Source organism: Aythya fuligula, chromosome 3 (assembly GCF_009819795.1).
Source record: "Aythya fuligula isolate bAytFul2 chromosome 3, bAytFul2.pri, whole genome shotgun sequence".
Taxonomy (NCBI): Eukaryota; Metazoa; Chordata; class Aves; order Anseriformes; family Anatidae; genus Aythya; species Aythya fuligula.
The window spans coordinates 58,763,675-58,790,097 of record NC_045561.1 but is presented as its reverse complement, the minus strand read 5'-3'; the positions used below and the strand labels follow the sequence as shown (position 1 = coordinate 58,790,097).

General features: G+C 36.1%; 1 protein-coding gene across 3 annotated transcripts in view; it reads left to right on the top strand.

Moving 5' to 3' along the window:
• Positions 1-26,423, top strand: part of IBTK (inhibitor of Bruton tyrosine kinase) — a 52,624-nt gene that overhangs the window by 14,565 nt on the left and 11,636 nt on the right. Inside the window, exons 6-25 of one of the 3 annotated variants that reach the window (XM_032184120.1) lie at positions 244-414; positions 1,606-1,723; positions 3,395-3,575; positions 4,755-4,878; positions 7,698-7,875; positions 9,031-9,205; positions 10,027-10,623; positions 11,826-11,912; positions 12,839-12,921; positions 13,015-13,052; positions 14,735-14,831; positions 15,206-15,307; positions 16,374-16,491; positions 17,323-17,383; positions 18,076-18,203; positions 18,985-19,097; positions 19,472-19,620; positions 20,026-20,189; positions 21,962-22,054; positions 23,331-23,489. In XM_032184120.1, coding sequence (XP_032040011.1) covers positions 244-414; positions 1,606-1,723; positions 3,395-3,575; positions 4,755-4,878; positions 7,698-7,875; positions 9,031-9,205; positions 10,027-10,623; positions 11,826-11,912; positions 12,839-12,921; positions 13,015-13,052; positions 14,735-14,831; positions 15,206-15,307; positions 16,374-16,491; positions 17,323-17,383; positions 18,076-18,203; positions 18,985-19,097; positions 19,472-19,620; positions 20,026-20,189; positions 21,962-22,054; positions 23,331-23,489 — 2,936 coding nt within the window. Of the gene's footprint in view, positions 1-243; positions 415-1,605; positions 1,724-3,394; positions 3,576-4,754; positions 4,879-7,697; positions 7,876-9,027; positions 9,206-10,026; positions 10,624-11,825; positions 11,913-12,838; positions 12,922-13,014; positions 13,053-14,734; positions 14,832-15,205; positions 15,308-16,373; positions 16,492-17,322; positions 17,384-18,075; positions 18,204-18,984; positions 19,098-19,471; positions 19,621-20,025; positions 20,190-21,961; positions 22,055-23,330; positions 23,490-26,423 lie in introns of all 3 variants that reach the window. The other 2 variants (XM_032184121.1, XM_032184119.1) reach the window with 2 other exon arrangements.

Here is a 26,423-nt window from a genome sequence, read left to right as displayed (position 1 = left end):
CACCCTGATTTCAGAGCAGGTAGTTTAAAATCTCTCCCTTGATAGCAAAGGATGTGTTTCACATACCTCATGGAAAGTAATTTGTCTCATTGCATTGGATTGTGGGTAACTTTGTTAATGAGTATATTGTATTTTCACATTGATTTTCATCTGTATTTCAGTGTTTTATGATGTTCTGTTTGTGTCACTGTAGTTAATTATGTGGCCAATGACTAATATAAAACTTTTTTTTTTCTTGTTTAGGTTCCAAGACTTGTGGAAGGCTTAGTTGGCCACCAGTGCTCCCAGATAGCAGCAGCTAAGGATCATACTGTTGTTTTAACAGAAGATGGATGCGTTTACACGTTTGGTCTAAATACTTTCCATCAGTTGGGTATTCTTCCTCCTCCTGCTAACTGCAATGTTCCCAGACAGGTAAAAATAAAATTAAACCATGCCACAAGTTTTTGGCTGATGTTTTGTTGTTTTTTTGTTGTTTTCTTTTAACAGAAAGTGAAATAGAAGATGATATAAATAACTTTTAAAGTTTTTCAGGACCGTAGAATGGAATCTGAGTTCAGATAAAATCTGTTACCATACATCTCAATCTTAAATACTTACTTACCTATGTCCTGATTTACATCTCAGTTTGTAATCTGGAAAATGCTAAAGTTTTTAGTAGCAAGTACAATACAAGCTCCAGTTTACAAAAACCTTTCCCCCCAAATAGTTCTGTAGCTGAAATGGACTAAGAATAATGAGTATCCATTACTTGAGACTAATAATCCTAAAACTTTTTGGATTACTGAATGATGGATCTAAGAGTTTGACGATAGTGTACTTTGCTGGAAGCACTGATTCTGGAATTGTAGTACTTTGGGAAGAATAGAAACGGGGAGGAGAAATAACCAAAGAGAGCCCATGAGGCTTCAGGAGAGGTTAAATACTTGCAACTTCACTATATTTCTATGCTTGATCTATATATATTTCTAAAGGAAATTAGAATTATTTCACCTTTTATTGAAAAGAAGTTTGATCTGGAGTAAAAAAAGTAAAATAAAATTGTACTGCTAGTATTATAAAAGTAGGGAATAATATTTGGCAAAAGTGCAACAGGGTAGTGTTTTGGGGTGCAATGGGATGCCCTTCAGTTGTGTAATGATAACTGTTTATCCACAGTATTTACTTTAATCTCGATCACCAAGAATTATCTGGAATACCAAATCAAGTTTGACATGTGGAATTAGTATTACAGTGGTCTGCAGTGTGTTTAGGGCATTATGGCTTACAAGTTGAAACTTTAATTGACACTTTAGCAGCACCTGAGTTGTCTTTGCCTGTCTTACACGTGTGCTGTGCCGTCCTGTTTGGCATCTTACATATGAAGACAGCCTAAGAAGATTAGATTCTAGTTTTGATGAGATACTGAAAAGAAAGATTTTTTCGGTCTCAAGTGTCCCACTTGACAAACTTCTGAAATAATCCTGACTTATTAGACTGTACATGGATACTGTACCAATACTGTATTCTTAATGACTTTGGGAGTTAAATGTTGTCAGAAGTTTGTACATGTGAAATTCACCCGTTGCTGCTTAATATTAAGATGTACTTTGGATTTGTGCTTAGGTTCAGGCAAAAAACCTGAAAGGTAGAATGGTGATTGGAGTGGCTGCAGGCAGATTCCATACAGTGCTATGGACTAAGGAAGCAGTGTATACCATGGGGCTGAATGGCGGCCAACTAGGTAAGGTAGAAGTGTTCTGAAAGTAAAACCCAGCCATTAAAAGATGTTACTCATACTAAAGCTGTTGTTTGCTTCTTACAACAGAAGCTTGGTTAAAGCTTTCTCTCTTTATTTTTTTTTTTCCTCTTCCAATCTGGTGATTTCAAGCTTCCACACTTCTTTTGGAGAATATTTTTTATTACTGGCAATCACTTGCATTTTGAGATGATGGGAGCTAGTCTGACTCGAGCTCTGGCATTTGAATTCTTTATAATTCATTTTCTTCCTGTGTATCTTGAGTGGTTCTGCTACTGAAGCCATTCAGGAAACAATGTTACTGTTTGTGTTGCAAATTACCCCAAGTCTCACTGATACTGTCCTTAATAAATCATAAACTAGCTTTTATCAATCCTGCCTATGTCCTTTTTTTCCCCGTGCGCTGTAAACAAGCTACTGATAGCTTTTTTTTATACTATCTTTTTGAAGTAAAATGCTTTCCCGTTTGTAGATTTTTTTTCAACATCATTACCAGAATCTTCACTTAATTCAATCTTATTCTGAAGGAAAGAAAACGTTAAAAAAATATATATATATTTTGCCAACTAGTGAACTTCCTAATTTATTGTACGAATGGGATATTTTAATTGCATTTGTCTTTTCTAATAAACAGATGTTGCAGTTTTGGTTTAGATTTTGCATTTCCACACTCCTGTATCTTTGTGCATACAAAATTTAGCTAGCTTGGTACTTAGTTAATGGTACTTAGTTAATCTTTGTCGCTTCTGACATCAGGTTCAGACATTTTTGTATTCAATTTAAGATTAAAAAGGCATGTGAAAAAACATGTCTGTCTGAGAAGTATCTTACTATTGCATATTTGTTCTTTTTTTTTGATGCATTTTTGTATATGCATCTATCACATTTCTTTGTGGTTGCGTGTGCTGTTGAGATTCTTCTGATATGCACATGGCCCAGTGCAGGACCATATGGAGACAGTAGCTTGTATCATAAGTGGTATAGTTTTATCAGCTGGGAACCATGATGGATCTGTGGTAATAAACTTCCTCCCTCTATAGGAGGTTTGGGCATAGCGCTACCCTGTCAGAACAGGGCTGCTTTCATCTTTAGAGGTAGATCTGCTGCATATTCCTGGATTTTTGTACCCCAGTCCACTCTGTGGTGCAGACATAAGTGCATGCAAAGCAGGATTATGCTGTGTACCTTTTCATAGATTATTTGTTTTAGGATTCTTAATGCAGCAGAGCAGTAATGACATGATTTTTTTATGTTTTCGGAGTTCTTACATTACAACTCCAACCTTGTCTTTTCTTTCACATTAACTCCCAGCCTTAATTTATGCCAGTGTGATAGTACTTCTAGTGTCATGAACTGTAATGTGATCAAACAAACGGTCTTTCTTTGGAATGAAAGGCAGTACGACTGTAGAGTCTAACCATATTAAATAGCTGGCCCTGTAGCATAGGTCTTACTTTATTATTTGTATCAGATCTTGAATATTTTCTAGTATGTGTGGTGCATCTGTTACCTGTCTTACTTTGAAGATAAATTATCTAACTACCGAGAAAGTCTTACAGAACGTAAAAAGTTCTTGAAAGTAGCATAACAATGTTCTCTGAATGAACAATGTGTGGAATGTGAAATGATGCTTTTGGGGTGGGTTGTATTTTCTAGGTTATCTGCTGGATCCTAATGGTGAAAAATGTATAACTGCACCTCGCCAAGTTTCTGCTCTGCACCATAAAGATACCTCTGTGTCCCTGGTGTCTGCAAGTGATGGTGCTACAGTATGCGTCACTGAAAGAGGAGATATATATCTGCTTGCAGACTACCAGTGCAAAAAGATGGCTTCAAAGTATGTGTTACTTGTCTAATTTGTCGTGAATTATGAGGTGTAGATTTCACTGTAGTCTTATGCTTGCAACTATTTTAAAGACTTTTGTGTATAAAGTAGGGCTAATACAATGTTTCACCGAGTTTTCTTCATTTGCAGTTCTTACATATGAACCGGAGCCATCCTTTTTTTTTTTTTTTTGTTATTAGATGAGCCTAAGATCCACTCGTAGTACACCGAGGAAGTTTAGAAAAGCATATTAACAAGAAATATTCCATGCCGTGGGTTTTAAAATTTTGAAACTGGTATTTCTTGTTCATCTGTTGACCTCAGTTTGTATATATTTGTCTTGGCAGAGGCACTGAAGGTGTGCTGTTGTATTTAGTTATGTTGTTATGATTTTGAGTCAGTAAGTTTGGCTCTGTATTTAATAAAGAACATGTGGATGTATCATGCTACGCGGAGTAATTTTGGTTTGAAAGAGTGACCTTGTGAAGTCATCTGGTCCATGTGCTAAAACTGGAATGTAAAACCTGTTGAAGAAACTAGGCCTATGACTCATAAATTACTATTATTAAATCATATGGTCCCATTCTCTCTGACTTAGTTTACATTAACTATTCAGAAGAGGTGATTAACAAATTTTGACAGCTCCCAGTTATATCTTTTCAGCTATGATTAAAATTGTAGCAATATTCATATACATGTGTTAGCTTAAGGGTTATTTTATACTTTATTTTTTACATGTTAAATAACAGTGCTGATACTTGGAAAAACTTAACTCCATTTACTACAGTCTTGTATTAGGAAACTGAGAAGTGTTATCTTGCATGGTTCTGATCAGTTAAAAACAATGCCCCCAAAGAAAGTGAGAAACAGCTTACTGGGATAGAATAGGTCTTTTAATGCAAACTGCTAAATAAAACTCTTAAGACTGTAGTTTTTGTAATGCCTAAAATCAAAGCTAAACCATACAGTGGTTTTCACTCATGGAATTCTGTGAAGAACGTGTGGATAGGATGCAACTTACTTAAAAAAAAAAAAAAAAAAGGGGGGGGGGGCAAAAAATGTAGTCCACTAATAGTATTTTATTACCAATTGTTAGTTATACCAGCAGGGGATAAGTAAACTTAAGTAGCTGTTCAGTGTCACTACTTCAGCGAAGAAGAAATACTACTTTAATATTTTGCGTTCTTTCAGACAGCTGAACCTGAAAAAAGTTCTGGTTAATGGGGGCTGCTTGGAATACAAGGTAGATACCCAGCATCTTAAAGAAAATGGGGGTCAGAAGATTTGCATTTTAGCACTGGATGAAGCTGGAAGAGTAAGTTGTGTTCCTAAAATTGTTATTATATAGTAAGCTGCATAAATAAGCTGATTAATAAGAATGAAACCATTTGGGCTCCCTTGGTGAGCCTGTGTTTTGATTTGAGAATTGAAGTGAAACTTACCTTGGGTAGGAATTTAAAATGCATGCTGAAACAATAACCAGATAACTGTATCTTTATTGTTCTACTTTAAACATAAGTTGGTGGTACAAAATCATTCATAGAGAATATGCAATTCATTAAAAACAAAACAAAACAAAACAAACAAAAAAAAAAAAAAACACAAAAAAAAACAACTATGGGATGAACTGTGTAAGTAATGTACAGTAGTTTATTTTTAAATTTGTAAACATCTGATGTCTTTTCATTGGAGGTTGAAGCTCTTTTATTTCTGCCTGCAGAAGTGGTTATAGCATGCATGGTCTTTTTTCTTTCCTGTCTCCTTTTATCCTGCATCCCTGGTCACTTTTACACCTTCCAGAAACAGTTTCAGAAATAGCCTCTGACATGTTTGCTGAAAAGCAGCATTTCTGTAGATGAAATGTCCCTTGTATTGCAGAGAAGTTACAGCTAAACCCAGTGAATAGCTTAGGATTTACAGCTAAATGTAGACACCGTGTTTTCTTAAAACTGCAGTAATATGGAAGATTTATTGTTTTCTTCCCTTGTTCTCTCACAGAGGAGTAGTTTATGGGGTACTTCAGTAGCCTTTTCTAGCATAGGTCTGTTCACTGGGAGACCTAAGCCTTCAGTGCCATCTAGTGGCATTTGAGAAAACATGTTGTTACTGAAGTGCTGCCTTCAAGAATGTTGAAAAGTGACTTTGTGTATCAAAATAGAGATCAGTGTGTGTATTTTCCTTTCTCTCCTTGCATTTATTTGAATAGATCTTATCAGTTTATTAGGTCGTTAGTTGTATCAGAGATGATAAACTGCCAGTTCAGTATTTGCTCATATGGGGCTTAGCATCTCTAGCATCTGTATTATTGGTAGTGCCCTTTTGACATTTTTGTGATACTACTTTGACAGAGAGAAACTACTTATCTTCCTGCATCAGTGGAACTGTCAACCTACCTGGCATACTTCCCATGCTAAATGCTGGCAAATGCTAGGATTTGTGATTTAGTGATGTAGGCATTATGGAGTAAAGAGAGGGATGGGATCTTAGTACTTCTTTTTGCTGTATCAACACTTCCTAGTCTAGTACTATCTTCAGGAGAGTGCTTCTTAGCCAAGAGAAGAGAGGCCTTGGAGGGAATCTCAAGGACGTTCCCTCTGAACATCAGGAAGGTTTTTCACTGTTAAGGTGACTGAGCATGGATGTAGGTTGTCCAGACAGATCGTGGAGTCTCACACCTTGAATATGGTCAAGCCATCTGGCCATGGTTCTGGGCAGCCTGCTGTGGTTGGCACTGCTTGAGCAGAGCACTTGGACCACTGATTCTGCAATGCACGAGAGGGAAACAGGTCAGATTCCTTTGTCTCTTCCTTACGTAGGTATTGACAGACCTTTGCACCTCCTTCAATGGGGCAAGAAGAAAGCCCAACTTTAGCATCACTGATGTCACATCTGGGCTTACTTTCCACAGGATTGTTGCTGTGTGCGCACTTCTTACGGACACCCACGGTACACCTGTGTATGGGGTCCTGCTGTGCATAAAATCATAGAGTGGTTTGGATTGGAAGGGACCTAAAAGATCATCCAGACCCAAACCCATGCTGGGGGCCAGGACACCTCCCACCAGACCAAGTTGCCCAAAGCTCCATCCAGCCTGGACTTGAACACATCCAGGGATGGGGCATCCACAGCTTCTCTGGGCAGCCTGTGCCAGGGCCTTGCCACCCTCTGAGTAAAGAATTTCTTCCTTATATCTAATCTGAATCTACCCTCTTTTTGTTTAAAGCCATTACTCCTTGTCCTATCCCTGCACTCCCTGACAAAGAGTCTGTCCCCAGCTTTCCTGTTGGCCAACTTTAGGTATTGGAAGGTTGTTCTAAGGTCTCCCCAGGTCTTCTCTTCTCTAGGCTGAACAACCCCAACTCCCTTAGCCTGTCTTTATAGGAGAGGTGCTCCAGCCTCTTGATCATCTTTTAGGCCCTCCTCTGTACTCATTGTAGTAGGTCCATGTTCTTCTTGTGCTGGGTGCCCCAGAGCTGAACATGGGATTCCAGGTGGGGTCTCATGAGAGCAGAGCAAATGGGGAGAATCGCCTCCCTCAGTGTACTGGCCACGCTTCTTTTTCATGCCTGTAGTCCTTCATGTTTGTGTTGAATGTTTTCATGTTTTTATTTGTTTGTAGTCTCCGCTGCAGAACCTTGGATGCTACAGAGAAACTTAAGATTTTTGTCAAACAATCAGCAAGAAATGTTTTATGTTTTTGCTCTGTTAGCTTTGAATTTCCCCTGATTTCTAAGCAAACCAGGGGAAAAAACTTGTAAATCAAGAATTGGATTAAGCTTGTTGCTTGACTTGACTTGTTACCTTTTGCTGTCTGTACTGAAATGGCAGTAAAAACTGTCCTGTAAATAAATGTTACAAAGATGTTTAAATAATCAGAGAAGCTTTTCAAATGCCTTTTGTGGGCAAATAGATTAGATATCGTAATAGGGTTTCCCCATTTTACTTGTAGGTTCTTTGTAATAGATGCTCATAATGTTTTAGGATAAGACTTTAGAGGACATTGTTCTCTTTTTATATGTGACTTTGAGGTGGCGTGTTCTTGTGTTTAAAAAATACTGTGTTGTATAATATCAACTGTCTTTATATTGTATGGGTGTTTTCCCATTCTCTGAAAAAATGGTACTGATGTTACAGGTTTTTTGCTGGAAGTCGTCTAACAATTCCATGAAGCAATGTCGTTGGGTGTATGGCCGGCAAGTCTTCATGTCCGATGTTGCTTTAAATAAGAATGAAATGATGTTTGTCACACAGGATGGTGAAGCCTTTACTGGCAAGTGGCTGGAAGAAGGGAAAAAAATGTCAGAAAAGAAAGGTTAGTTACGACTTTCTAATTTGAAGTACTTAAAATCAATAAAAAAAAGTTTGATTAAACTTTTACAGTCTGTTTCTTGCTGCTTGATCTAATGGTACTATGTGTCAAGTTCTTTCTTTTCTACATGGTTGGTACACTGACCACTACTGTTTTCTTTCATCAGTAATCCTAAGGCTTACGCTTTGGTTAACCTTCAGGTGGAGATTTCCAGGAAGAAGAGTACTTCTAAAAAATCAGTGATAGTACAGGTGTCCAGCATAACAATTTTGTCACACATTAAATGACCAGTCCTAGAAAACTAGCATTGAATTAAAAGAGGAGCATGTACTTGCTTGTCATTGCTCAGCTGGTGAAACCTTATTTTGCTTCACAGACCCTTATCTGAAAGTAGTATGGTCTCCAGAGCACTTTCTTGCTTATTCACTTGGCTCATATTGCTGAGAAGAGGTCCTAATGGATTGTTTTTCTGCAAAGAACATACCTCTCTACTACAGGATAGGATTTCAATTGAAACTGTGGTCTCTATTTATTTAGATATCTTAAAAGCCTGTAGATAGCAATGGATCTAGTCCCAACTTGGGATGTATTTGAGCTTTACAGATTTATTTCGTAGTTCTGCCTCATTTGATATCTAGATTCCATCTTTAATTTTATGCAGAAATTAGCTTATTTTTTGACAGCAAGAAAATCCTCTGTTGCTCATTGCAGAGTTGCGTACTAGTTTTGTTCTGTCATTACTTTCCTTTATTCTACATCATATAGTGGTTCCCAAACACCTTTTTGCATTATTTGTCCTGGTGCTGCTACATATCTGTAGGCACTCTGTTCTTTCTGCTTATTGATGTTCGTTTTGTAGCTTTAGTATCTTTAAGGAAGCTTCAGAATTCAGATCTGTTGACTGGGTGAATGCCTAGTTGACGTTCTGATTGCTTTGTAATAAATTAGAGCTTTCTATGTATTACTGTTTTTTGAAAGTTTTAATAAACATGTTGATATGTGAGCTGAAATCTTCAGCATAGTCCAGACTTTATCAGTGACTGCATCAGTGGACTTAAAAGAAGGCAAGATTTATGAAGATTTATGACTTCTTTAGCAGTTGCACATTTTAATTAGTTTGACCATCTTGTGTTCTTTTTCACATCTTTTTTTTAGCAGAACTTGTATCAAGCCCTCAGAATGCTTCATGTGAAACACCTTCTTCATCCGAAACAAACAGCGTCTATGAAAGAATTCGACTTCAGAAACTTACTTTTGTCCACCGAGCAGTTAGTGTTGCTACAGATCCTAATGGATGCAACTTTGCTGTTTTACAGTCAGATCCTAAAACCAGGTATATTTAAAATACCAATGAATGTATTTCTTCCTCTGTGTGTCTGTGCATGTGATAACAACTAAATTGTTCTGCTTTTCAAACAAGCCTAATTTTCAGCTCATATAGAACTCACAGTATATGTGGTTATCTATAGTGCCAGAGAATAGCACGTTAGTAATCAGCTATGTTATACAAATGAATAAGTTGAGTTCTTTGAGTAATTAAGATAGGTAGCATTGATATCTTATCTGAAGAGTTTAAAGCAAGCATTTACAATGTAGTTCTTAGTAAGTTCTTAATACACTCTGAGAGCTAAGCACTGTAGAAATTCATCCATTCATCAACTTCTAAATGAAAGCGAAAAGTGGATCTCTGTTTGGAAAAATGAATAGACTACCGAATTATGTTCCTTGCACTCCTGTAATAGTTTCTAATATATCTGATACAGGAGTAGATATTAGCTTTTTTCCTACTGCTTTGAACTGTAATGTGAAATACAGCAAATATTTGTGTCCTGTTGTTGGAAAATTGAGAGAGATCTGAAAATACATGAATACGGGCTTAATTATGAAGATGAAATGCTGGTTTTGATACTCTGAAACATGATGGATTTTACATATGTGGTTTAATAGTCTAAGTAGCATATTATTGGTTCTTTTAGTAAAGAATAAGACATGAAATTGGTTAGTCCAGCAACGTAAGAAAATAATAATAAAAAATTATTAAAAAAAAAAAAAAAAAAAAAGAGAACACCCTCACAGCTCTTCACTAACCGTACTGTGTAAAATTTTACGGGATTGTAAAAAGTAGATTTTCTTATGGGATTAATTTTTTTCTAGTCTCTATGAAATTCCAAGCGTGTCATTATCAAGTTTTGGAGAGGATTTTGGCAAGCTGTTAAATGAAACAGATGAAATGGACAGCATCCATGATGTGACTTTTCAGATTGGCACAAGAACTTACCCTCTGCACAAATACATCTTGGCTGTACGCTCTGACTTCTTCAAGAAGCTGTTTGTTTCCAGTGATGATCAACTAGACACTCCAGATGTCTACCGTAAAGATGAAGATGCTGTTGGATGTGACCTTTATGTAATCGAAAAAGTTCATCCAGATCTGTTCGCATACCTTCTGCAGTTCATTTACACTGATACTTGTGATCTTTTGACTCACGGTTATAAACCAAAAATCCTGCATAAAGAAAAATCAGAAGAATATGAGAATACTTTAATTTCTAACCTGAACAAAATGAGCTTCGAAGAAGATATCAACAGAAAGTCTTCATTTCAAATTTACAGAAATAATCAAGTGCAAGTTCTAAATGAAAAACAGAAGAACAAGCCTAAAAAAGGCAAAATTGTTGGTGAGGAATCTAACCTCATAAAAATGCTGCAAAGTACTGCAAAAAAATTTGGACTCAGCAATTTAAGTGGAAGGTAGGTGAAAGGAAATATGGTTATATTCTGGCAAGCTCTTCGTGGTGTATTATTTAAGCTGATTTAACTTGTTATTAATGTTGAAGACTAGTTAGGGTTGCTGAGTCTGCCTTTTTTGCTTTTTTATGTTTTTAAGTCTAAAAGCTTACAGCATACGCTATGTCACCTCTTTGAAGCACCGTCAGTTTGTTCTGATCTTTCGTAAGACAAAGCATACATGACTTCTTTGAATAATGTCAGAAGCAGACTTCCTTAGTGCAGTCCTGTACTTAAAGCAACATTTTCCAGTAAGCTTCTACACGCTGTGAATGTACTGTTGGCCCTAATTCTAAAGGCCAAGACTCGACATCTGATGCAAATGACCTGACTTTCCAAAATGATTGTCCTAAAACATCTCTTTTGTAAGAGTCAGCGGATCTGATTGAGTTTTGAGTTGATGGATTTCTATGCTGTGGTCCATAGTCTACCACTTTTTTCCACAGACAACTTTGCCTTGTTTTATTTATTTATTTTGTCCAAATTCCTGTTTAACTGATGCACTCTTAGTGTTGAAACTAATGGAAGTGATATCAAATATTTCTAGAATTACATTACTCATTTTTTTTCCTGCATTTGTCTTTCTGTTTTGGAGGAGGTAATGAGCTGTTTTATGGCAGTTGTCTTCACTGTATTTTTCACAAACACTAGAATTAATCAGCAAAGATGTAAAGCTGCTGCTAAATCTGAGTTTCGAGGTAAAATTGCCATGATAAAACATTTTCTCATTAAAAGTATATTGCTGCGTAATCCACCAGCAACACTCTTACATCTTCCCCATTCCAACTCAAAATCTTTTTTATAAATTAGGATGTTAAAAAGCCTGCGCCGAAACATACATCTCTTCCACACCACTGTCTTTGCTCAGATAACTGACTGGTAGTAGAATATATAACTCTTAGATTTTTGGCTGTGTGATATTGGACTTTGGCCTTAAGTATAGCTTAAGTATAGTGTTCACTAAAGATAAGAGTGCTGAGGTGTAGAAAGGTCAGTTATATTTTACAACTGGCCCTTTGCAGTTTTCTTTGAAAAATGGTTTTAATTCTTTTTCATGTTTACAGTAGTAGCCCACTGAAGTGCTATTAATTCTTGAAACTGTTTTTCTTAATAGTTTAGACTGTATACTAATTATATTACTTATAACTGATATTAATGATTTGCAGATTGGATGGAGTCAGATTAGAAAATGGAAAAATTAATGTTATCAACAGGAAGAATGGGAACAAACTGAAGTTTAATCAGAAGAAATGGTAAACATTTAAAATTAAGTTTTCCTCAGCTCTGCCATCTTCTTCTTCTGTCATCTCATTACCTGTTAAGTGTATGCTAAAGTTGATTAGGTATGTTTTTAGCTTCTGGTGTACCCTTGTCCCCTTCACGGTGATGGGTATTTGGAAGTTCTCTAGATACGCTGATCTGTGATTTGGTAATCTGGGATAGGTTATATATAGTGTATATTGGCTTCTTTCTCCTGTATGTTATTATGTTGTGTTGATTAACTGTCATAGAATACTATTGCCAGGAGAAATCTTGTGGGTAGTTTGACTTCTTGCAAATATGCTTGCTATGACACTGAGATTACATGGATTTGGAAATAAGCAAATGTGTGATGTCCTTTTCTAAGGAGAAAAATCTCTGGAATATATTTCAGTAGAAGAAATTCATTACCCTTATAAAAGGGCTCGTTGTTCTTTAATTCCCTTGGTATGATTGGCTTGAATAGCCTGCTTATGTAATTAATAAAAGCTATGTTGTGCAAAAGTAACTTTTTTTTTTTAAAGAAGTAGGGTTACTTTACTTTCAAAATGCTTTGCCAAAGCTTGTAGTAGGTATTAATTTAACAGAAATAACTAACTTAATATAGACCACTTGAGATTAACTAAAATTAGCCATAATTAATTTGGTCGTAGCTGTTTGGAATAGTATTTGACAAAGTTCTGAAGGAAAAACCTGAGATGGGATTACTGCCTTTTGTGAATCTTTTCTTTGCCCAAAAAAACTTTCTCCCTTGAAACTATCATATCTTTACTGTTAGGTTCATTTTATTTAATGTTATTAAAATTCAAACGTACTTTATGTGAAGTCCTAACTTGCTCAAGTAAGAATGTATTTGTATAGTATACAATTGACAGTCTCCTGAACAGTCACGGTTCTGATCCTATTAAATCTCTTCTAGCTCATACGTCTGTGATGTGACCCTGAAATCTTCAGATGGAAAGGAATTCCCATGTCATAAGTGTGTACTTTGTGCAAGACTTGGTATGTGTCTCTCTGTATATTAAATTTATATATTTTTTATTATTTTAAACTGAACTTTTATTGCATCTTCAACTGAAATGCCTTTCTTTACAGATTATTTTCACAGCATGTTAAGCAGCTCGTGGATTGAGGTAAGCTTGCCAATAAATGTGTGTGGTAGTATGTTTTGTAACAGCAAATAAGTGACAGCTTTTCAGTTTTTTCTAGACTAATGTGTCTTCAGTAATGGGGGAAGGGAAGGGCTGGATTCTTGGCTTCTGTTTGCAAGAAAAAAATGTTTGGTTAATTGACATTTGTACTGTTGATTTTGTGTTATGAGAATAATAAATGTAAGAATACATATCAAAGGAGATCAAATTATTACTTTGTTTGCAGTTTATTTTGAGCTAGTTCATAGGTTGATGCTGGCCTGTTCTTATAAGATACTGATGCCTTTGGTTGTATTATCATATCTTTTTTGTGAAAGATTTTACAATATAAGTAGTATGCATTTTTGAATAGCTCTTCACAAGTAGTGAGTGAAAGGTACAGTAAAACTGAAAGTCACTGTGTAGAATCTCTATTTGACTTCTACTGTTAATATAATAGAGCATATCAAGGGCTATTCCACTAAAGTCACCAGATGCTGATTCAAAAGGTGTTGGTATTCTATATGTCTTAGTTTCTATTTGCTAGTTGTCTGTCAGTGTCTTTTTGATCCTGAACATCAGGATTTTACTAGATGCTTCTGTTTAAGCGTCTGTATACTATTGATAATTTTTAGTGGATGAGTGGAAAGATGTAGATGGATGAGCGTCTTTTAGAGACTGAAAGCTGAAGCAATGTTCAAGACTTTTTTCTCAACTTTCCGTAGCTTTTTGCCAATGCTTGAATCTAAAAACCTGGTGAAATACTGGCAGCTTTTTGCTGAGTAACAGAACTTTACAAATCATTTAAGTTACTGTGCTGCCTCAGTCATCCATGAGAAAACTTATCTGAAACACTGGGAGATAAGTGATTTTAAAAAGTGTTGAGCGTCTGTGTTAGTGATGGCTGTATCAGCTGTATGTAGATTGTCAGTTGTCTATTATTTCATAAGCAAATCTAAATCATACTATATTCATAAGTAAATCTTTTGTGAATCAAGTGCTCTAGTTGTTGTATAAAAATCTTAATGTCTGTATGAGTTTTTTAAACCTAAGGTGGGAAATATGTCAGTACCAGTAGTGCATTCTTAAGCAGAAGAAATCTTTTAGTATCAAACTTTGTTTCAGCACTGACTGAAATAAAGAAGTTGTTAAGCAGTGACGTTGAATAAACTTGAACGGTGACAGTTACATGATTTAATGGCTAATATTTGCTCATATAAAAGCTTTGCCTATGTGGTTAGAATGGTTCTTCAAATGAACAGTTTGATGAGGACCTTATTTTCTGTGGGATTAACAGTAAAAGCTAAATTAACCTTACAATTCTTTTCTTAAGTGGCAACTTGTGATTTCACTAGATCTCCTACCTTGAAAGGAAGGGAGTTCAGTTCTTTACTTTTAAACAGTTGTGGGTAAAATAATTAGTTATAAGAGGATTGTTAGAGAAGACCCTTGAACTGACAGAAAGCACTGAGCAGTTTCCTGGTTATGCAGAAGTCTGGGCCGACTTAATTGTTCTGCTTCAATTAGTTCTTAAAGAACTTGAAGAGATTTTGTCCAAGTGCTTAAATAATTGTTTAACATGGAAAATGTGAACCTTTGCTAAATATAATTAGTCTTACTTCTTTATTTTATTCTAAGTAGTCAACTTATTTTACCCTTTTTTTCCCTCTCCTTTTGCATTTTAGGCTTCCTGTTGTTCTGCTCTGGAAATGCCAATCCATTCTGACATACTGCAGATAATTATAGATTACCTGTATACAGATGAAGCTCTTGCAATAAAAGGTGCCAGTAACATATTTTCAACTCAACTGCAGTTCCTGTATGTTTTATATTTTTAAAATAGAAGTTCCATTCTTGCATTAAAGTTTTATGTAGAAAATCCAAATTGGTATGTCTTTATTTTGAGACTGTTTACCCCGAGCTTTGTTGTACCTTTTTTTCCCAGTTTGTCAGACACTCCAGTTTCCCTTTTCCCTTCTTCTTTAGCTTTAAAAAATAAATAAATCACTTTATGCTTTCCTATTTAATTCCTTGTGTTGTTAAAATCTCCAACAGAATTGGCAGAGCCAGTACATTTGTCTCCAGCTAAAATCTTGCTGAAGCTCTGTGTGTTGTTCATGACTTGCCCCCATTGTCTGTGATGCTTTGTTTTCCAGATTCTCAACATGTGGAATTCATATGTAATGTTCTTGTGGTAGCAGACCAGCTACTTATATCCAGACTAAAAGAAATGTGTGAAGTAGCCATTGCAGAAAAACGTGAGTTCTTCCACTTCTGTTATAATGGTTCAGAGATGGAAATACACTTTTTTTTTTTTTTTTTTTAGATATTAAAGTTCTTGCCTTTTTGTCTTTATCTCAGCATGGAATTCCTTGCTTATATTTCTTTGCTGTGGTTACCTTCTGCCGTTAATTGCACAGTGCTAACTGTTGCTTCTTTAGTTTGGGTGAGGTTCAGGATTAGCATAATCAGTATTTCTTTAAGCTTCCTTTTCTTCATTTCACCATCTTCAATTATTTAAAAAAAAAAAAAAAAGGAAAAAAAATCATAACAAAAACCAGACTTTCATCAGAGCTTTATTTCTGCCAATGTCTGTTCTCTTTTCATTAAATTCAAATTTCTTGTCTTTAAAACATTACAAAATTTATTTTGTTTCTATTTCTGTCCTTGCATTGAGTTCTCCTAGGTATTCTGTTTAGTTGATGCAATAGTGTTCCTACATGGCTATGAAGTTCTGTCTCTTCTAGAAAACATTAGATGTTGCTCAGCTTCATATGCAAAGTCAGCATACAATTTTTGCTTGTCATTTCTTGATGACTTCCCTTTCCCCCCAGCTTTTTTTTCCTCTCTCCCACCTAAAGGGAGATATGGAGATTAATGAAGAGTTCTATGCTCTGTATATGAAACTTGCAGTTTTTAACTTTTTTTCCCCTTTATAGTGATCCACTGAATTTCAATATACTGAAATTAATTCATAGGTAGGACCTCTATATTTCTGTGAAGTAGCCTTTGCATTCAAGCTACTATGAAGTTATGTGGAGCTTGCTGTAGTTTATGACTATTTGAGCATTAGTGTTTTTTCTAGGAAGGAAAAACATTTCTTTTCTTGATGTTTAACTTGTTTTTGCTGTGCAACAAGTCTGAAAAAATGCTACATGAGATAGCAACGTTTTCCAGTTCGCTGTGATTCTATTTAGGGTTGTGGTGTAGTGGGGAATATTGGTGGTAGGGGGACGGTTGGACCAGGTATCTTGGAGGTCTTTTCCGATCTTATCCAGCCTTTATGATTCTATGAGTTTAGTTTGTTGTGTTTTCTCTTTGCAGTTACTTTAAAGAATGCTGCTGAGCTGCTGGAGTTCTCAGCAATGTATAATGCTGAACAGTTAAAACTGTCCTGCCTGCAGTTCATAGGACTCAATATGGCAGCTTTGCTTGAAGCAAGGTAAGGAGAGACGCATACATGTTTGTGTACTAGCTGTGTAATTCAGGTATTGCAAAAAGGCAGCTTTTGCAAGAACTAGAAGGAACAGTTACATGTTGATGTGCAACTGAATGCTGCTCCTGTAAAGGAAGTCTCATTTTTGCCAAACGGAGACAAACTAATTACATATCTGTATGTACTCTACAAGTACAAAAAACTCTTACAATCTTGCATGAAAAGCCTGAATTAGAGGGAGAAACTTCTATTTACATCTTCATACATATGAAGTCATGCCCAGTCATTAATAGGTAGCAAGAATTCTGATCTGGTTGACCTGAGACAAAATTTAGCCATTATAGCCTTGGGCAAGGAGAGCTGTTCATGCAGGCAAGATAGAATTTTGCTACAGAACTTGTTATAGTATTACTTTCTGGCATAAATGTCAGAGGATATTGTGGCTGAGTTTTACAGAAGAATTTGCTTAGACTTGGATGTTAGATATGTGTCTTTCTGCCACGTATCTATGCAGAAACAGGTAAGGCAATAATCAGTTCATAGTAATCTAACTACGTAGGTCTGTGTTGGCTGTGGCTTTAAGGAAATGCAGACTGTCTGGAAAGGTTAGGGTTTTAATCCTGCCTTATAACAAGAGCATTAACTAGTTTATACTTCTATTTGTGTGACTACTATGGATGTGTAATAATGCATCTAAGTGAGATTTATTTAGGACATGCATTTGAGCTTTTCATTAATGTAATTTTTATTTTTATCTTTTTCAAGCTAAACTTATCTTAAAATAAACTTATCTTAAAAGCTTGAAAAAGCAGTATTTGTTTTTTGCTTATTTTTAAGGACTCTGGATGTCTTAAGTGATGAAGTTGTAAAGGATCTTTCTATTTATTACAGGAAAATGGTAAGTTGAACAACTTGAGTGTAAGGTGCTCAGGTTTAAAGTGAGAACAGGTAATGGGTAATACATACCTGCAGGGTCTATAGGTGACAGGTTGCAAGTGGAACATATGACTCAAAAAATGAAGGTTAGCTGCTGCTATTACCACTCTCATGGAGCTCATATTGCCTTATTTATTAGCCATCACTACAACAGTATAGTCCTATAAATCCATTAAAATATACCTTAAATGTATTAAATAAATGTATTAAATGTTCTTTAACAGTTGTTGTGTGGGGAAAAATTAAGGAAGATTTGTGGAAAAGGACATCCCTTAGAAGAAAAAGGAAATCAGTGAAAAGTACAGTGTTCTCGTTAGATCTTAAGGGTAATGAGAAAAATAATGTGAAAGTTGAACTTCTATACGTAAGGGTCTAAGCAAATTCTGATTTGTTCTTAAAAACCTGAAGCATCTTCTGTCAGGAGTTATAGGCAGCTCAAACATATATATACATTCTGAGTCTATCACTTAAATGAAAGAATTCTTCTGTTCTACTTAGAGAAGTAACTCAAGTTTATAAGCTGGTTAAATAATCAGTTACTTAATCTATAAAAATGTTCTAAATAACTGTCATTTTTGGTCCTTCCACAAGAGACCAATTATTTACTAGCAAGCAATTTAAGAGCAACAATTTTAACAGCTTTTACAACTACAGATTCCAGCTATGGTCAGGAGGGTAATTACTCCATATCCAGATGGACCTGATTTGAGTTCGTTTGAGCCTGAAGATGGAGAGAACTTTGTTTTTTTAAAGGAAGAAATGAATACAGAACAAAATTCTCAGTAAGTATCTGTTTTACATCAACATTTGTAACTAAGTGAGGTACATATGGTATTTATACCCCTTTGTATGGTGCCTGACTGACTCCCTGGATAGGGAAATTTTCTTTTAAAAAGAAAAATATTTTAAGGTTACAGTATTGATGCAGGAATGAATAGGTTTATATATATATATATTCCCCCAAAGTAGAGAAGAAGTTGGGGGTACTGTAGCTGTGATTCGCTCAATTGTGAATTTCTAGTAGTATTGTTAAAATAGAGTCCTTTCATTTGATTCTGTTGTCCCTAATATTGTAGGGTATGTTGGAACGACTGACATTTGGGTTACATGACCACATACCTACTCTTGTAGTTGTAGTGATAATTTTGTGTCAGCATCTGTGCTGGGCATAAGAGTTACTTTGCTTTCTGCCAGTTGTTGTGATATGTAGCAAGCTTAATCTGACCTAGGTGGCAGTGCCAGCCTATGCAGCTGCTGTATCTTCCACTGTCTCAGCAGAAGTGTTTGTGCAGTGGAACAGATCAGAGGCTAGATCTACATAAGAGAGAGTTTTTCTTTTTCTCCTGTTATTTTCCCCCATGAATCATTTAGTAAATATTTATGCCAACACATGAACAAGGGTAATGCCAGAGGAGGAAGAAGCAGCTAGTGACAGCTGATGGGAGCAACTATTACTGCTTAAAGTATAACCATGGCTCTTGCCTGAAAAGCTTGACATTGATACTTCTGAAACTAGACTTCCTTGATGGTTTAATCCATCTTGTATTTTTCTGTTTTTAACAGGGAAGCCCTTTTCAAAAGAGCAAAAACTAAGGCAAAAAAGAAGCCACGGAAACGCTCTGACAGTTCTGGGGGATATAATCTATCAGATATTATTCAGAGCCCAGCCTCTACAGGTCAGTAGGAAAGAGTTTCCTTTCAGGTATTAAAAACAGAGCATAAAGTTTAATATCCAATGCAATTTTTATACTTCAACCATTAAAACTTACAAAGATCATTTGTCTTCTAGTAAACACCACAGCTGAATTTGAATGGTGAATTCCTAAGACTAAGTTACTTAAAGGGATGGTTGTCGTCTTAAGCTTGTGTGTGAAGTTTTCTGTAAAAGCATGGGTTTTGTAAAAAGAGCGCTAATGGACACTTTAATGTAACAAATTATTTATTTTTTACCCATGCTATGTAGTTAATAATTTTTGCTTTGCTTTTTTTAAGCATTGTTTAGTCCTGCTTTCATGATATAATAGTTTTACTTCCTGTTCTTATTTCTTAGGCTCCATAAAGCTGGATAAAACTAACTCTGTAGAATCGCTTCCAGAACTCCTAACCTCTGACTCTGAAGGTAGTTATGCAGGAGTGGGTAGCCCCAGAGACTTGCAGTCCCCTGACTTCACAAAAGGATTTCATCCAGAGAGGACTGAGGTTGGATCTATTTGTTCCTAGCAATTTATTTTTATGTTTATCTAATCCATCAAAAGCAGGGCTTGCATCTTTGGAGTGTTTCTGAGAAACTGTCATCCTTAATACGGAGAGACTTGCTTAACTGGCAAAGAAAAATAATTATAAGTTAATTCTGCCTACATTAAGTGTTACAGCTTTAGAAATGAACATCTCAGAGTAAATATTCCATTAACAAGATGGACTTAGCTTGATTCAGGGTGAAGTGCGAAGTAAAAAAAAAAAAAAAAAAGGGGGGGGGGAAAGGGGGGGGGAGGGGTACAAATAATAGCCTGAGCAAGGATTCACTTTTTTTTTTTTTTTCTGAGGGGAAAAAAAGTGAGAATATTTGGAGAATATTCATGCAACATTTTTTTGGTCTTTTTTTAGATAAAAGACAAAGCATGTAGTCAGTCCATGAAAGCCTCTCAACCTAACAAGGAGATGAAGTCATACAGGGGATCGTCAGCAGTGGTACAGTCTGTTCCACAGTTCATTCCCAGTACCAAAAACAACTCTGCAACCTCTCCCAATTGGGTAGCAACCAGTTTCAGGTGGAGTAATAGTTGCAACCTGTAACCTATATAGTTGTAACCTAAGTTACAGTCAGTAGTCTTCATTTGCTGGTGAATGCTATTGTCTGCAAAGTTAATTGATCTCAAAATGATCATAAGTTACTTGACACATGTATTAAAAATGTTGGTAGCTTTATTGAACTGGTATTTCGAGAATTTTTCTTTGAGAAAAGCTAACTTTGAGTCTTACCAGTCTAGACTTGTGCAATCCTATTTTAAAGAGGCCAGCTTCATTAACCTCTTGTAAAATACTTGGCAGTTTTCTGTCAGATGATGCTTGGAGCCATTGGAAGCATTATTGTACTTTGGCATTTTTAAGCCATTCCTTTAAACTTAAACGGTCTGTGAAAATCAACACCTCAGCTTTAACTGGTACAGTAATAAAATAATTGAATATGAATTTTTTAATCTGTAGTAGTATCTACATATGAAAGAGCAGCAGTACTCTAATGGGCTGAAGCTCCATCCTGCTTTATGTCCGGGCTCTGACAGTTGCCAATAAAGGCTGATGAGGGAAGAAGTCAAGGATTTAGGGAATTATATAGCGATAACTTCTCAGAGTTTTCCCAGCCTCTGTTGGTTTGTGTCTGATGGGCTTTGTGAATGCAGGTGATAAAGCTGTAGGAATTAAAAATCCCAGCTCTGAAGTACATGATTCAGCGTGCAGGGTCCATTAGGTCTTGGCTTTTGTCTTGTCACGTAGTCTGTGCAGAGAGGGTGACCATCCCCCAACTGAATCTTTAGTGTTCAGACTAGTTGGAAGAAGTACCCCCTTCATTTTCTGCCTTACACTTCTTCTGGGATATATATATTTTTTTTCTTAGAGTTACATGGAAAGGGAACAAATAAAGCCAAAGGACTTTGTTTTAATATCCCTGTACCTTTATGGGTTTCCCTTGTACTCCTTGGCTTTTTCTTGTACTGCTAGTACGTGGTATCCAAAAAAAGGCAGGCAGCACTGTTCTGTTGAGCGTTTTAAGGATTAATAGCGTAGCATATTTGGTTGAAGTACTAATAAGGAGCAGTGATGACAGGGTTTGGTGTGACTTCCTACTGATTAATTCACTACTTAGTCCATGGCAGTTGGTTTTATGTAGAGAGAGAAAGCGCTGCTTATGTCTGATTTCAGGGTCTGTCTTTAAATGTAGTTAATTTATAAAATCTTCAGATACATAGGTTTTAATTTATAGTTTTACATAAACATTGGAAATGCCTGGATTCAATTCATGTTCGTTTCTATGGAAGTTTAAAAATAGGTAATTTACAAGAAAAAAAAGATTCCTAAAGTTTGACAGTGTAGCTAGTATTTGTACAGAGCTTTAACTGGCAAAGAAGGTTCTGTGCCATGTGAAATATTTTTAAACAAGTTCTTCAAAGAAAGATATTTCAGCCTACATGAAGAAGCTATGAACAATGCTCCTCTAATACTTAACACGAACAGTTGGCTACTAAATAAGTATCCTGGATTTAGGTTCCTAATTTTTGAAAGTAATCACAGTTCACATCTTTTTGTTTCATAGCATAATGAGTTTGAGAGTATTTTTACAGTACGTTCTTAAATATGTATATATTTATAACAGTTTTGTCAGGAACATTGTGTTTGAGGTTTGCCATAATTGAGGAAACAGACACAAATTATACATCCGGTTACCAATCTTATGTATGATTTAGAAGATTTCAGTGAAGGTTGGAACTGTGGAATGTAAGTAAAAATGAGTGCCTTGTAAGGTAACTTTTCATTTTTCATTTAGTCCTGCCAGCCCTCCTGCTATGGATCTAAGAACTATCATGGAAATTGAAGAAAATATGCAGAAATGTGGAACCATGCCAAAGACAAATTCAAGGTTGGTAAAAAACCAAAATCTATAAAAGAAAAGTGTGATGGAATAGGCCATTATGAATTTACTTAGTGGTTCTGGCAATCCAGAGATGAAAACGAGGAGGAGAAAAGATGTCCTCTTTCTTTTTTGAACAACTTTGTTTACTCACATTACAGTTCATTATAGTGTTTTTTTTTGTTTGTTTGTGTTTTTATCATTCAAAATGTATCCCCTTATTTTCACTGTAGTCTTGCTTGGTCAACTACTGTGAAAACACGTCCTAGCTTTTGAAATGAAAAGCAAGAAAGCAAGGAAGTGCTAGGAAGCTGCTGTCTTAAATAATTGGTTTGCTCTGCTGAACTTTACTATTTTCAACCAAAAAGCATTAACTGTTGTACATAGGACTTAAGAAATTACTTGTGGACTATATTGTAACTGATTATGAAGTTTTATCTTGTCTCACATTCTTTCTGTTACATTCTATCCCCCATCACCTCATCATATCAATATGTTGATACTGACAATTCTTAGTCAAGGGTGGTTCTTGCTCTGAGAAGCACCTCAAAGACATAGTGAGAGAATTAACCCACGCGTTTATTACATGGTAATGTATGGAAGAGAACTGGAAATGACTTGCATGGCCTTTGAAGTGTGACATTCTTGTAAAGGAGAGCTAGGAAAAGAGTCCTAGAGCCCTTTTATCAAGTTCTTTCTCTCACGGGAGAGAAATTTATTATTCAGTCAATAATATATGCTTATGGTAAATTGGAAGAAACTATTTGTTGTGGTCTTGTTTTGTTGTTCTTTGAGCCAAGTAAAGGATTGCTGTGTAGGTTGATTTAGAAGCTGTGAACCAAACATCTGAGAATGAAGAATCCAAATAATTTAGAAAACAAATTACTACACATAGGAAAAAATGGCTATATTCTGTTGTGTTCATTTAAAAAAAAAAAAAAAAAAAAAAGAATATTTTTGGTTTAAGGGAGCTAAATTTGTCAGTCTAAAAAGTCACAAAAATTGTCTTAGTCTGGTGGAGGATCTCTCAGAATTTTTCCTACCCTATATTTTCTTTTATAGGAATTAGAATGAGTTGTTGTTTTATGGTGCTTTTCTTTCTGTCGCTCTTGATACTGATCCTCCTTTTGCTCCCCAGCCAACCAACCCCTCTGCCCATTGTCACCCCACTGGATAAAGTATTTTGGTCTAGGAAAGAAATTTCTCAGTTTAGTATGCAATTTTAAAGGCAAATCATCTGAAAGGACACTGATCTTATGTCTTTCTTTGCAATATCAATTCATAGCAGAATGGCTTCTCATGGAATCAAGCTTTCTCAGAAGCAAAGGAAAATGATTGCCTTGGCAGCAAAAGATAATGGTTCAGTAACTACCAGCACGGAGCCTACTCCACTAATAACTGCACCACCCACACCTACAAAAGTTGCAAGACTGGGGAACGCATGGTATGTTACAAGTCAAATATCACTTCTGGGTTTTGGAGGGTTTTTACATCAGTGTTTTAAAAGCAGTTTCTTAAATAAAAATGACCTAGATTCCGTTCATTAAAAAGATTAATGTTATTTGTATCTACATTTGGTAGTAATCTAGAAACTTGAAGGGGGAAGGGAAATGCAGTGGTTGCTATAGTGAGTCAGAGGGCTGCATCCCATCTGGCTCTTGCCTGCGTGTGATGTGGTATTTGCAGATGTTATCAAAGTGACGTATAGAAAAAGAAGGTAGAACATAAGCTCTGAAACTTAGTCAGGAAGAGGTTATTAGTAACCATTAGCAATGCTGTTTTTCTTTGTCAGGAAAGAAAAAAGTAAGTTTGTTCTTCCTGGGGGAAAAGGCTAAAATGATTTTGGAATAGAGTAAGGGAGTGATGGATGCTGCTATTAAGGATCCCTTAAAGTGGGAGGAGGTATAATGTGTGTAATCAGTATTAAAAGTCATTTTAAACACAATTTAAATGTTCAAGTAAATATCAGTATATCAAACAAGAATGGTTTACAGTCTGCTCAACAAACTGAGTTTACAGCAGTGAGCGATTACAGCTAGCCTGATTCACAATTTCTTTTTCACAATTAGAATTGGTGTTGTATGATGCATAGAGGCATAACTGAACAAGTAGCCATAAGCTTTGTGAATTTGGTGTGTTGAATTACTACAGAATAAATGCTTATGTGCATGCTTTCATGTGGAGGCAAGTGTTGAACGGTTCTCCTGCTTTCCTCATTCAAGGAGGTTTTTCATTAAAATTTGCTTCTGTACTTATACAGAATACCTAGGAGAATTTAAGGTCATTTACTTTCTCTATAGTTTACCTTTTTGTGCCTCAGTGGGAATAAAGCTTGCTGCATACCCACTGCAGTAACCTTTTTTGTTTTTAAATGAATCGTTCCCTAGACGGTTTAGCTGTTTTAAAAACTTATGTTGTAGTTTCATATTGAATAGATATCAAAGTAAAATTGCAGTATGTCTTTCTAAGGACAGACATGCTTTCCACAGGTAGAGCCACCTGCCTCTTGTATCTTCGGACTCTTTTCTTTGATCCTCTGTATATACTGCTTTCTTCTTTCAGAAATAAGAGTAGTGTGCATCTGCTGGAATCTTTGCCTGTTTGCTATGTAAGTTGAAAACAGACATGTAGCCTGTTAGCTATTTAATGAGTGTAAAGAGAAGAAAAAAAATCACATGAAGAGCTGGCTGAGGAGAAGATACTGCCAGAAAGCAGCGTAGTTGCTTACTGAGAGTTATCCTGTGTCAAGAGATTCACAGTAACATCTAGAACTTCGTGCTTCCTCTGTTCCATTTCATGTATTTATCTCATCTTTCTTGCACAGATGTTAATATGATAACCACCTTGATTTTGGAGTGCCCTTAGATTTATTAGAGATTCCACATAGATTTATTGGTATGCTGTTACCGTAGTTTTAGACCACAGTAAAAATAAAAATATTCTTGAACATAAATAGCAGTAGAGTAGAGCTGGGGTTACAAAATATTTATCAGTAACTCACGGGAAAAATTTGAGAGCATGTTGTAATCATCTCAAAACCATGCGCTTTAAATCAGATAACAAGTGGTTCTAAAAATAATATCCTACTTCAGTTATGGCACCAGAACAAGCTTTGCTTCTCTAGTGACAGCATGTAGTACATTCAGCCTTATGGTGAAAGCGCATTAGTATTTTATAGGGCCTTTCAAGGGTCATGTCAGTCTGATCTGAAATGGAGTACTGCATAGTAGATCAAGGTATTGTGGCGTGAAGTGTGACGCATCCTTTAAATAGTAATTCTGACAAAAAGTCTCCTCTGTAGGCATCTGTTTATCATGCGTTGATTATAACTAAAACATAAATTGTGGCGTATATTTCCAGTGTCCAATGTACAGAGGTATGTTACTACAATAATTTTTATGTACTCTTTTTAATCTGACTGCTGGTGTTACAATTATTCATAAACAGTGTGTGTAACCCAACATCTACAGTGATGATGTATGCAGTCTTAGAACCACAAATCACTCGGGCTCACTTACACGTCAGTTTACGTGTTCTTAGAAACCCACCACATTTGTACCCATCAGTGACTCAGTGTGGCAGCACCAGGGAAATGATGCTCTTGTGCACCAGCCAGTGGGTGACTTGGGGGATGACCGTGCTGCCATCTGTATGGGCATCTGTCTGTCTCTTCTTCCCTTCATACACAGCTTTTTAGATACAAAACCTGAAGTAGGCTTTAGAGGACATACATGTAGAGCAACTTAGAGTTACCTGAATTTCTTCGGAAGTTTGTGTTCCTGAAGTCCTATCTCTTCATTGTAAGATAAATAACTAGAAGTATTTGAGTCAATGAACTGAGCATGAAATGGGTGGCTTCTAATGAAATTATTTACTTCGGAATACAGGCAATGAATATCAGAGAAGCACTGATAAAAGGTGTATCAAAATATACAATGTAACTTCATTTGTTTGACATCTGAGTAAGCTATTATCACTATTCATTTGCTCTCCTGTAGATAATTCTTTACTTACTGGGTTTTAAGCTACCAACTGCCCATGAACTGTTCCTTACATTTAAAAAGCAAGTATGGACTGATTTTTGAGTATATCGAATAACTCTCTCCAGAAAACATACTGCATTCTTAAGGTTCTGATTTAGCAGGTTTTGAAAGTAGCGGGGCTCTACTGTGTTACACACAGAATCCGAAGAGGAAAGGCCAGCGTCTACTTCAGAAGGATGGAATCCAGTCTAACGCTCACCACACACGATTCTGTATGTTCCTCAGCAGTGTTCCACTGGCTTCTGAGCTGGAAAATGCTGCTAGCTCAAGCAAAGAACCAGTGGGAGGTATATGAATATTTAAATGTATGCCTAGCTGCAAAAAGAGCATTTGTT